Below are 13357 nucleotides of genomic sequence, written 5' to 3'. Positions count from 1 at the left end.
TACAAGTTTTGATGTGGTAAAACCGAAGATGGCCATGGAGAGGCAGGTAACAACAATCCTCTGGATGAACATTCAAACACACCAAGGCAGTACTTCAGGCTGGAAGCCAGCTGCTAACCAGACCCTGGAACATTTCTATTTTCATGGACATATACGAATAAAACTTTGCTCTAAAATAAAAGAGAGCAAATACCTTTGGCCTGAGCAGTCTCTCTTATATTGTGTCAATTCCAGACACTGAAAAGAAAAATGCTAAAAGTTTTTTAGCTTTTAGCGTGAAGCATGTCATAACTAACACCTCCTGTAAGAAGTTCTAAGACAACTGACAGCTATGTGATTCACTTATACATATTGAGAGACATATTTTATTTACAAGAGAATGCTCAGGAATTACTTCAGTTTGTGGAACAAGTTTTCAAAACTGCAAACTTGATGTAGAACTCTTTAGCAAAGATATATTGAACTCTTCAAATCTCAAAGCAACAACCAATTGAAAAAATAATACAGCATAAATTCCCTCTTCAAAAAATGATCTTGTGGCATTAACAATGAAATCCTATTTGACTCTGAAGTGTATTGAATACATTAGCATATATTATACTTTCAAAAGCCTTGTTTGTGGGCAATGTTTTGATCAAATTTATATTTGTGACTTAATTACTAGAATCTTAGCAAGAAAAAACATCTGAATGATGGCTGAGAAGAAAAGAGGAACTGAGGGCCCCCCCTCTTTTTTTTAATGGGCTAGCAGTCTGAATTCACAGGGAAACAGAAATAACCACTTCAGAGCTATGTCCTATTTTTAAGTGTCTTCAAAGCAAAAGTACCTGGCTTACTACACTTCCTGATTTCTGCTATTTTAAAAAGGGAAGACTGAAGCCAGTGAACTAGCTGCTCCTTTGTGATGGCGTGAGGAAACTAGAAGGCCTGTTTACTACAGGTATGTAAAACCCAAACTGCATGGACCCAGGTCTAAATGCAGTTTATTAAGCAAACTCTTGTGGTTGAATTGCTAATAGGCAAATGGAAAAGAAATGTAAAATCTGAGAACTCTTGAAGAGAGGCAAACCTCAAAGCCTGCTGTGATTGACTGTAGACCAATATAATCATCACATTCTGAGTAACAGCCGACTACTTTCCCCACCTGTCAAGAGCCTGGAATAACACAAGCATGATGAAGTGAATGTATTCCTTTCCAAGCCTCTGAATGTATCATGCAAATACCATAGTGCCAAGTTGCTTGAAATCAGAACTGCACCTTAAATTTACAAGCTTTGAGTCATCCACCACAGCATTCCTGCACCTTTACACACACCTGCCACTTCCATACAGATGCTCAATAAATGCTGATGGAATAACGACTGGATTTACTCAAGGTTGTAGATCTTTCTATCTCTTCTTTTCATCAAGTGCCTGGATAAGACTGAAGTTATCAGATAAAACCGAGAAAGAGCATTTCGATTACACATCTACTCACTTAAATATAAACTCCCATGGCAAACCCCCCAAAACATGTTAGACCTTACTTACTTGTATCTCAAAAACAGCCACTGGGTGATCCATAATCCAACTAATATAATCCCATTTATTTCTGATACAGAAAATGCCCATTTCACCCGATCTATGTAATCAAAAAACTTGTCTGGGAGTGGAGGGCTGAGTTCCTTGGGAGGGACCCTCTCGTGCACAACCGTGATCATGACGGTTGTCAGGACAAGGTTGAAAAGAGCGTACACGAAAGCAATGCCCGTTTTCCACCACTCGAGGGGAAATTTGTTCCTGGCTTCTGTGGGCATAGCAATTTGGATATAGTCCGGGTACTTTTTGGTGCTCTTCCGCAACCCATTGGATAAGCTCTTAGGTTTACTGTTGCCATTTTTGTTCTCTTCTTCGACAGGCTCAGGAGGTCTCGCGTAAGTGTTTGCAGGGTCATTGGTTTGATTTTCCATATGTTCCTCGAGTTTTGCTGTCTCTATGATATCCATTGTCCCCTGGTCTTCAGGTCAAAAAGGAGATGGTAAAGTTCTTGTTCTTTGCGGAAACTTGACTTTTTTTAATCCTTCTATTTCCAAGATCAACATGGACTCTTAAGACTGATCTTGTTTCCTAGTGGAAAACATAGATGGTCTCCATCTCTCTAGTGTTCCTCCTGGGCCATCATCTGCTATACGTTTACCACTTTCAGGAAAGGAAGCCAATTTTCTTTCCCCCAAAGATGTTACTGTCCCACCTGGAAAAACAAAACAGAACTCTGTTCAGAAACCATGCTTGTCCACTTGCCAACCATCCAAAACAAAAACATTATCAAAATAAGGAAATAAATACCAAAGCCATTTGCTTTATAAATATATCGTCAGAACATAGTTAAAAGCTGCTGAGATGGAGTTTATTTATAAAACATTGAATTGTTTCATCTTGGAATTCTTCTCTTTTTGAGCTGATTTCAGTATAAATAGGAACATTCTAATAAACAATTCCTTTTCAATTTCTTTAAATAAAAGTCAGGACCCAGCATTGCAAACACTTCATCAGACAGTATCCCTTGTTGCTAACCATGAAGTCATAATAAGCCAGAACCTCCCCAGAGATCATATCATTCCTTCCTAAGACTGCATCTTCTCTATGAATCTTAAAAAATAAAACACTGTGATGAGTTGCTTACACGTATGGAATACTTGTTACTCTCTGAATTTGTCGACTTTCTATTTTCATAGTAATCTTTAAGTGACTACTTTTTAGAACATATTCAAGACATTTTAAACGGTACTAACTCTGTTTATCCTTTTGCAGTCAGAGATTCACACCATACAGAAGGAACGCGGACAGCCTACAAAATAACACAGTGAAAAGATACCAAAGCCTTACTAGCTATGTCTCATTTAGGGAGCAAACTCTACTGGTTTCTGGAAGAAGAAAATAATTCACTACAACCAACATAGTGAATTAGTAACTGAGAACATTTCCATGCATCATAATTTCTGTCCAACTATAGAAGCGGGCACCCAGAGGACCGGCTCAGACGACTTACCCACCAGGACACCAGGGACGAAAGGTGCTCTCTGCTTGAAGCTCCACAGGCCCCAAAGAGCAGAGACCTCTCTCCACAGCACAGAGCACCAGCACCACCTCTTTTATACGGGGCAGCAATACAGCGCCAGCTGTTCTCAATTTAGGAAAGCAGTATTTTCGTCCTGCTGGAGATCCCAGCCACCTGAAGAGGTTTCCAAACCTCGTAATTAGTCCCCACGCAGAGGACACTGCACAACTTAAGCACAAGCTTTTGCATTTTAAAGACCTCCCTTTCAGAGTGACCTCAGGGGGTGGAAATTGGGAGAAGGAAAAACTCAAAGTGATGACAGCCAAGCCTTTATTTAACGAAAGAACAAGGAAAGAAAGTTAAAATGGCACAGACGGTATAGACAGGCAGTATTTGTTGACAGTTGTGAATGGCAAACAGATCAACCAGAAATGTTCATTGTGCACCTAAATGTCCCGACACTGATGGATATGTAGGGGCAAATAAAAAGAAGTTAAAAAAAAAAAAAACATACACGCCAACCAGAATGCCACCCAAAGAGCTCAACATCTAACTGAAGAGGCAGAACCGAAGTGATGAAACTTTGAAGACTGACTGGCATATTGTAAGAAGAAGAAGAATGAGATGGATGGCTAGATCAGAATGTAGCTCTAGTTGTGTCCCAAAAATGTGTCCAGAGAAAGGCACTGTCCGTTTCCGAGGAAGTGAAAGCAAGAGGAAAGTTAGCCTACAGGGCTAGGTGGATCACTACGAGATGAAGATCCGCTAAGAGCGATTACCCCTCACCTTTCTCCTGGCCCTGGGAAAAGCCTCCAGATACTAAGGCATCAGAGCACAGTGAGAAAGGACCAGGGCCCCTCTCTGTAAAACAGGCCTAACAGAGACTCTTTGCACTGCCCTGGCGCAGTGTTGTGGGAAGACTAGGTATAATGAACAGGTGACTCCGTAAGGTATTTTACAAAACAGACCATCAACACCATGTCAACTCCTTCTAATGGAGGTACTAAAGCACTGGGTCAGCCAGAGCTTGTTTCTTTTTGCCAACTTCAGGCTACACCACTCATAGCATCCTGCCAAACTATCATCCAAATTCCATCCAACTTTACTACTCCACAACTGCTCTGCGTTTGATGTTTGTAGGGGAAAGAGGCTTGTAATTTTGAAGCCCAGGTCCACTCTAGCAGACATACAGATGGTCTTTAAAAGGTAGCTACCTAATTCTGGAACATAGAATGTAGAACAGAAGAAAATAGTTGCCTTTTTTTTTTTTTTTTTTAAAGAGGAAGCATCCAGCTATCTACCTACTGGGACAAGTGTGGGAATGACTGAAATAATTAATCATAAAGAGCTTTGTGCTCCTGGGAGGAAGAGCACTCTGTGAGTACAAAGCCTGTTTATTGTCATTAGTGGCAGGACTGATGTTTTCCTTGGGGTTTCATTAAGAAGATTAAATACACAAAGCACATCATCATGTGTCAACCAATCTTGGGACGCAATGTTCATCATCACGACGATCATTACAACACACTCATTCCCACGGTGAGACTCGCCTACCAGCAAGTATCTGGAAAGTGACAAAAGCCACAGCAGTTCCTCCTGAGGCTGGCAACCCCTTTAGGTCATTTGTTTAGGGTATACTCTGCCAGAGCTCAAGCAGATGAAAAGCTTTCCAAGTCTTCTTACATTGCAAAACACTGCAAGTTAGTCTAGATAATATTTTAAAAGTTTAAGATCCCTATAGACTAATCTTGCTTTTGAAGGCAAGTGCAAAACTCAGAAACTGTTAGTTTAATAACACCGCTTTGCTAGGGCTTTTTTTTTTTTTTTTTTTTCCCTTTAAGACCAAAGTATAATTTACTCCAGAAATACAAGCTTGCAAATTAGGAGATAACTGTAATTTGTATTTTATTAAATACAAAGAAATGTAAACCAAAAAGATATGATCATCTTGCTGCTGCTGCTGCTGCTAAGTAGCTTCAGTCGTGTCTGACTCTGTGCAACCCTATAGACGGCAGCCCACCAGGCTCCCCCGTCCCTGGGATTCTCCAGGCAAGAACACTGGAGTGGCTTGCCATTTCCTTCTCCAATGCATGAAAGTGAAAAGTGAAAGTGAAGTCGCTCAGTCGTGTCCAACTCTAGCGATCCCATGGACTGCAGCCTACCAGGCTCCTCTGTCCATGGGATTTTCCAGGCAAAAGTACTGGAGTGGGGTGCCATCGCCTTCTCCGATGATCATCTTGAGTGATGTTTAAAAGGCACTGATAAAATTCACTATCCACTTGATCTGGGGGAGAGAAAGCACTCAACAGTAGGAACAAAATATATATATATACAGCTATGGTCTTTCAATGCCAATATCACAATTTTAGCTGTGTAATATGTGTTCTAATATCTAGTGGGGAAAAAAAATCCTACACTTTTCATCCCTAAGGGAATTTCAGGATCTTTCTGTCAAATTATAAAAAAATACATACTTTTGTTTATATGTTTTATTTTACCTCTGTTATACCATAAAGGGTTTGATCTTACCATATTGAAATACATTAATCACTTTCTCTTAATAATCCCAATAGTATTTTTCCTGTAATTTGACAAAATGATTCTATGGTTCATCAAGGAGTAAAAATGGGAGCAGCAGAAGCTTTGTACCAGTAGATATTGCACAACACAACTAATATTGGGGCAATGGCACCCAGTTATTCTATTTTGGGAATTTATCTCAAGGCGATAAGGATGCACACAAAATATTTCTACAAGTATGCTTTCAATACATTTATAAGCAGAAATTGGAAACACTCTAATGTCCAACAATAGGAAGTTAAATAAATTACAGCCATCATAATATACTTAACATACTGTTTTTGGATACAGTAACTACAAAACTGTGAGACAAATACATAAATACTATATAAGAAGGATGCAGTATCACATTAAGTACAGATTTAGATCTGGAAAAGTGTAGAGGCTTCCCTGGTAGTTCAGACGGTAAAGAATCTGCCCACAATGCAGGAGACCTGGGTTCGATCCCTGGGATGGGAAGATCCCCTGGAGGAGAGCATGGCAACCCATTTCAGTATTCTTGCCTCAGTAATTCCTATCAGAGCTTCAGTTCAGTTCAGTCGCTCAGTCATACCCAACTCTTTGCAACCCCATAAATTGCAGCATGACAGGCCTCTCTGTCCATCACCAACTCCCGGAGCGCTCCCAAACTCATGTCCATTGAGTCGGTGATGCCACCCAACCATCTCACCCTCTGTTGTCCCCTTCTCCTCCTGCCCCCAATCCCTCCCAGCATCAGAGTCTTTTCCAATGAGTCAACTCTTTGCATGAGGTGACCAAAGTATTGGAGTTTCAGCTTCAACATCAGTCCTTCCAATGAACACCCAGGACTGATCTCCTTTAGGATGGACTGGTTGAATCTCCTTTCAGTCCAAGGGACTCTCAAGAGTCTTCTCCAACACCACAGTTCAAAAGCATCAATTCTTTGGCGCTCAGCTTTCTTCACAGTCCAACTCTCACATCCATACGTGACCACTGGAAAAACCATAGTCTTGACTAGACAGACTTTTGTTGGCAAAGTAATGTCTCTGCTTTTGAATATGCTATCTAGGTTGGTCATAACTTTCCTTCCAAGGAGTAAGCATCTTTTAATTTCATGGTCTACCAAAAATGGAAAAGGAGTAATGTAACAGAGTTTTCAAGGCTTGAAGAAAAGGTGCAAGTGTGCGGTTTATGACTCACTCCCAGTTCTGATCTGAGGCTCATGGCCGCATTCCACAGAGGAGACCAAGCACAGACATGAGCTCCAGTCAACAGGCTAAGAAGCACTTTGCTTGTTAAAGTTGTATGTTGACCTGGTTGGGCATCTGGAGTGGTTAAAAAGATAAGATGTATTAAGTGTGTAAATATAGTTTAAAAATTAAGGAAACTTATTGAAATCTATGCCAAAGCCTTTGACTGTGTGGATCACAATAAACTGTGGAAAATTCTGAAAGAGATGGGAATACCAGACCACCTGATCTGCCTCTTGAGAAATTTGTATGCAGGTCAGGAAGCAACAGTTAGAACTGGACATGGAACAACAGACTGGTTCCAAATAGGAAAAGGAGTATGTCAAGGCTGTATATTGTCACCCTGTTTATTTAACTTATATGCAGAGTACATCATGAGAAACACTGGACTGGAAGAAACACAAGCTGGAATAAAGATTGCAGGGAGAAATATCAATAACCTCAGATATGCAGATGACACCACCCTTATGGCAGAAAGTGAAGAACTCAAAAGCCTCTTGATGAAAGTGAAAGTGGAGAGTGAAAAAGTTGGCTTAAAGCTCAACATTCAGAAAACAAAGATCATGGCATCCGGTCCCACCAATTCATGGGAAATAGATGGGGAAAGAGTGGAAACAGAGGATGCCTTTATTTTGGGGGCTCCAAAATCACTGCAGATGGTGACTGCAGCCATGAAATTAAAAGACGCTTACTCCTTGGAAGGAAAGTTATGACCAACCTAGATAGCATATTCAAAAGCAGAGACATTACTTTGCCAACAAAGGTTCGTCTAGTCAAGGCTATGGTTTTTCCTGTGGTCATGTATGGATGTGAGAGTTGGACTGTGAAGAAGGCTGAGCACCTAAGAATTGATGCTTTTGAACTGTGGTGTTGGAGAAGACTCTTGAGAGTCCCTTGGACTGCAAGGAGATCCAACCAGTCCATTCTGAATGAAGGAGATCAGCCCTGGGATTTCTTTGGAAGAAACAATGCTAAAGCTGAAACTCCAATGCTTTGGTCACCTCATGCAAAGAGTTGACTCATTGGAAAAGACTCTGATGCTGAGAGGGATTGGGGGCAAGAGGAGAAGGGGACGACAGAGGTTGAGATGGCTGGATGGCATCACTGACTCGATGGACGTGAGTCTGGGTGAACTCCGGGAGTTGGTGATGGACAGGGAGGCCGGGCGTGCTGTGATTCATGGGGTCGCAAAGAGTCGGACACGACTGAGCAACTGATCTGATCTGATCTGATCTGATTGAAGTCTATATGTGGGTTTCAATGTTCAAAAAGATGTAATCTGTTGAAGATAGAGGTTAAACACTGACCAAAGAGAATGTGTTGCTAACATCTGCAAATCACAATTATGAATGAAAGAGATTTAGATGTTGCTTAAAGGCTTAAGAAAAACAAGGTCTTGAAACAGAGTTGAATGATCAATGGAAACAAAAGAGCTGATGAGTTTCTTAACAGACTACTAAAGCTTTGTTGCTGCTGCTAAGTCTCTTCAGTCGTGTCCAACTCTGTGCGACCCCGTAGACGGCAGCCCACCAGGCTCCCCCGTCCCTGAGATTCTCCAGGCAAGAACACCGGAGTGGGTTGCCATCTCCTTCTCCAATGCATGAAAGTGAAAAGTGAAAGTGAAGTCGCTCAGTTGTCTCCAACTCTTAGCGACCTACCAGCCCTTAAAAAAGAAAACCCAGGGGCTTTCCTGGTGGTTCAGCGTAAAGAGGCTGCCTTCCGATATAGGAGACACAGGTTCGATCCCTGATCCTGGAAGGCCCCACATACGGCAGAGCAACTAACGGCCTGCCCCACAATTACTGAGCTTGTACTCTGCAGCCTGGGAGCTGCACCTCCTGAGCTCACACGGGCAACTCCTGAAGCCTGCACACCCTAGAGCCTGTGCTCCACACGAGAAGCCACCACAGTGAGAAGCCTGAACACAACAGTTAGAGAGTAGCCCGTGCAGCAACCGAGACCTGGCATGGAAATCAACCAATCAATCAATAAAATCTAAAATAGAAAAAAAAAAACCCCAATGTCACCATAAAGCCATGAAAAAGTCAAGCTGTAGAATAAAACGGACACAATATCATAGTTCCCAAATATGTGTCGGGTACTGTGCTTTGGGTATTATATAATTAATCTTTAGAACAACATTAGGAAATATTTTTAAATATTTATTCATTTAGCTGTGTTGGGTCTTAGTTGTGGCACACGGTTCTTCCTTGCATGACTCGGGATCTTTCAGCATGGCACATGGACTCTCTAGTGATGGCAAGCAGGCTCAGGGGTTGTGGCACATGGGCTCCAGCGTGCACAGGCAGCATACGGGCTTAGTTGCTCCGGGCCATGTGGGATCTTAGTTCCCCGACCAGAGATCGAACCTACCAAACCTACCCTGCATTGCAAGGTAGTTTTCTCAACCACGGGACCACCAGGGAAATCCCAGGAAATATTTTAAAGAAAAGAAGTTGAGGTCATGTGAAGTGCTCAAGGTCAGACAGGTAGGAAGTGGCAGAGCTCAGATCTGAACCAGGAATTCGATCTCAGGAGCCCCTGTTCTGTCACAGAGGTCAACAATATAGTCAGTGAAAAAGATTGAGACAATCAATTACAAGCTTTTTTTTAAAAAAAAGGAGAGATGCATAAACACATAGCAAAGTCTCCAGAAAATATAGGCATTTTAAAATCTTTATAATTTTGAAGAAATTAATATAAACTTAGAAAAAAAATTTAATATATAAATCACCTCTCTTGAGGGGAGAGGGGAGGAGCCTGTGAAGTATTTCCCTGTTACCCATATTTCCCTTTTAATTGTAAGTACTGTAACAAACACACCACTATATTAAATTTATAATATAGATATATTGCTATGTTAACAGGATTCCAGTTTAGCTAAGAAATTTTACGCCTATAAAAGTTTTTTCAGAGACCAAGACATCTCAGCTTTTCCTTACTAACATTCTTAGAGCTTAATTTACTTGTAAAAATCCTCCTGCCTAAAATGGATAGGCATTGTTAGTATGATTACAGAAACAAGGGTGCCTGGTGAGTCACGGCATTCTATTTCAGAAATGCCCATAAAATTTGCTAAATATTTTTACTAACAAGTTCTTGAAAACTGAAAAGAAGACCCACTATTTAATTAAAAAAAAATCATCATGTATATTTGTGAAATACTCTCCCAACAAAAGTTACATGGAAAGGCATCCTTGCCAGACCCTTACAGGTCCCATGTCTGTATAAGAGTGACAGATTTAAATCAGGGAAACGGGCAGGCCTGGAAGGTAGCTTTGTGACACTATTCTGAGGATGGACTGGGAAAAAAGACTTAATTTAAAAGACAAGAATTAAAAAAGCAGCTACTGTGATGACTGTAATTATGAACTTGGGGAGAGTGATGCTTGGGTAGAGAATAAACATTTTGATTTCTGGTACTAATTTGCTATCCCACACTAAGAGAGACTAGACAACTTTAGTTCTATAACTAGTTGTTGTAAGAGGAAGACTCAGCCTATCAGTGGTGGTTGCTGGTAGGAATGGAGAGAGACTACAAATAGGCTGCCGTTTTCTTTTCAGGGTGATGGAAATGTTGTAAAATTAGATCATGACGGTGGCTGCACAATTCTGTAAATTTACTAAAAATCATTCAACGATATACTTAAAACACATACATTTTATAGGATGAAAGTCATAACTCAATTAAGCTTTACTCTTTAAAACAAAAAAGCCATAGCCCATCAAGACACATAGTTTCTAAAGACTTAGAAACCAAAGACTAACCCATGTTCTGTTATTATAGATTCCAGGCTCACTTATCCCTTTAAAGTGTTGTTATTTACCAGCTGAGCACTTCCTCAGCCGTGACTGAAATAACATACATTTTAAAGTTTTCTACAGATAGGATCAAGAACCCTCCAATAAAATGCAAACTGTTTAACAAAATTTGTGTAAACTGTGCTCCAAAAATAAACTGGTAAGTAAATAAGATGAAGTGACAAAAAACAGATGGGTTTTCTAACAGAATTCATCAAAATTTACTATGAGTTGGACCTCAAGGGGGAAAAGTGAGGGTCTGATTTCTTTCTCACTATTAAAAAAAAATTGGTCACTTTAACTGGCGAGGTAGTTTAATACTTGTTGAAATGAATATTTATTGACACAGAGCAAATATTAGCTGTGCAAATTTGAAAACAATAAATTTGGACTCAAGAGTATTTCACAAGAAGTGATCATCTGGGGTCTGTCCACAGGGCGGTGCCGCACTCAGCCAGCAGTAACTGTTTCTGATGCCACTCAGTTTGATAGAATAAAATACCTTCACTAAAATCTGCTTTGCAAAGTGTTCCATAGGATGTTTTCAATCTTGTCTTCTATTTCTTGTTCATATTTTTATTGATGGCTGGAGAACTCTAAAGATTAGATCCAATTCCAGGAGAGGAATCTTAGAGGTGGAGTCCCAGAGAAAGACAATTTTAACAATCCCTGGTACATTGTAGAACATGTAGTAACAAGGAAAATGAATGAACAAATGCATAAATAGGGGAATGAGCAAGTAGATGGACAGATAAGATAAGTAATCAGACAGACAGATGAGACCCTGAAGATAGAAGAGGGCTATAAAACAAGGTCCAAAGCTAGGGAATATTTTAAATAATCCTTTATGTTTCTTGGGGATATACTCTAAATCAGAGGTTCTCAGAGTTAAGGGGTAGAGTGGGGGAACACATGTTTTTCCCAAATACTGGATGATGTCTGCCCCAAGCCCCTTTCCCCGCCTCCATTCCTGATACATCTAGGAGTTCAGAGAATTTCTGGAGGGTGAGGGTGGGTGGACTTTCCAGGTGGGTTCTCCCTCCTTTGCCTGCGTGTTTGCAGGGTTTAGAAGAAAGAACAAGGCAGGAAACTTCTGCTTCCCACCCCTTTATGTATTTACAGCCCGCATGATAAACCCAGGACCCTGGGGAATAAGTAAAGAGGGTTGAAGTCTGGTATTTGTGGTAAAATGCTTACATCTACTGCAGCAAGCAAGCAAGAGACCTTCCTGATAATTTAAACAGACATTTCTACCTTTAACACCCTGAACTGTGATTCTATTAATTTCCGGGCAACCCTGTCCAAGAGGTGTTTGGTCAGAGAATTATTCCGCGCTAACTGGTACCACCTGCTCCTTGTTTAATGGTCAAACAAAAGTCGAAAGCACCAGCTTAGCAGAAACGCCCTGGGGGCTGTATCAGAAAGGTTAACGCTAACAGCCTAACTGAACAACAGTGGTAATTATCTGCTGCTTCATCTCTAGCTTCCGTATATACCCCAAAGATTTACACACCTAGAAACTGATTCCCGGAGGTTTTAATAATTATTACTCTGTAGTAGGAGTCTGCACAGATTACCTACTCAAGTGAGAGGTTTCTAAAAATCATAAAAAACACATTCCATTTAATATTTTCAAAAGAGAGTGGAACTTACATTTTCTTCTAACAGTGGCTGGTCTGGGAGCAAAGCAGAAGCTGGGTCTAACAGCTTAACCTTATACTCTCTAAAACATACATTTTCTAAACCATATTAGAGATCTCATTCTAAATAAATAAATAGATCACAGTTAAAGTCAACAGCATATTTCATCAACATAAACAACAACAAACTTTCTAGATTTGGAAGCGTAGTCTCTTACTCTAGGAAAACCATGGGAAGGAAAAAAAGAACAGTTTCTTCAAAATAATTTCATAACTCTTTCCTTTAATAAAGCTCCTTTACTACATGCCTTTCAGATTATTTTAAAATCTACCTTTTGATTTCTCCCTTTACCATTTCGTGACCAAACTTGGTGTCTGATTTATACAATTTCAAAAAGTTTGCACACAAAAAATTAATAGGCTATTTAAAATGAGTTTTCAAAAAACTGACATCTTGGAACTTTGCTTGATGTTTATGAATACATTAGAAGAAAGTCGTAGCACTCAGAGATTTGAGTGAAGTCATCTTTAAGCGGGAATCTATAGGAAGGAGTTAAAAAATCCTGCTCTAGGGTGGAGGCAAAGGGGAGACTTCAGGACAAACATTTAACCTGGGGCTGCGGTTAGCACATTTTATAGTTGTAAACAGAGGCAAATGCCTAAGAACAGGAAGCTTACTCAATCCCCAGGGCTGCTGTCGGAAGGGCACCTAGGTACACTTGAATATAATTTCCTTGTAGAGGTCTAAAGTCTAGAATCAGACATTTTAATATGCATTTAAAATACAATGGGTTCCTTGTTACTATATTTCTGCTTAGTGCACTGTGTCAACAAAACAAGAAATAGCTTAAAACAGCCTCAGAGACGAAGGGGAACACTTCCTGTTAGCAAGAATTAAAACACTGAAAAATGAAGGAAAAGGGAGGTTCTAGAGTCTGCACCCTCAGCAGGTTGGTCTCATCTGCTTGCTGCAGTTGGGGTGTGGTGTTCTCCAGGCTTTGGCAGAGGGCAAGGAGAGCAGGAGGGCTAGACAGCTCTTCAAGTCCAGTGCTGTAGCCCCTCTGGTGTCCTCAAGGCAGAGCATAGTT

General features: G+C 40.5%; 1 protein-coding gene across 5 annotated transcripts in view; it reads right to left on the bottom strand.

Annotated features, from left to right (window-relative positions):
- Positions 1–13357, bottom strand: part of SGMS2 (sphingomyelin synthase 2) — a 100675-nt gene that overhangs the window by 24199 nt on the left and 63119 nt on the right. For 3 of the 5 annotated variants that reach the window (XM_055587918.1, XM_055587920.1, XM_055587919.1), the window contains exon 2: positions 1531–2230. In XM_055587918.1, coding sequence (XP_055443893.1) covers positions 1531–1985 — 455 coding nt within the window. In that variant the 5' untranslated portion in view covers positions 1986–2230. Of the gene's footprint in view, positions 1–1530; positions 2231–3028; positions 3181–13357 lie in introns of those variants that run through there. The other 2 variants (XM_055587916.1, XM_055587917.1) reach the window with 2 other exon arrangements.

This window comes from Bubalus kerabau, chromosome 7 (genome assembly GCF_029407905.1).
Source record: "Bubalus kerabau isolate K-KA32 ecotype Philippines breed swamp buffalo chromosome 7, PCC_UOA_SB_1v2, whole genome shotgun sequence".
Classification (NCBI taxonomy): domain Eukaryota; kingdom Metazoa; phylum Chordata; class Mammalia; order Artiodactyla; family Bovidae; genus Bubalus; species Bubalus kerabau.
This window is presented reverse-complemented; position numbering and strand designations above follow the sequence as displayed.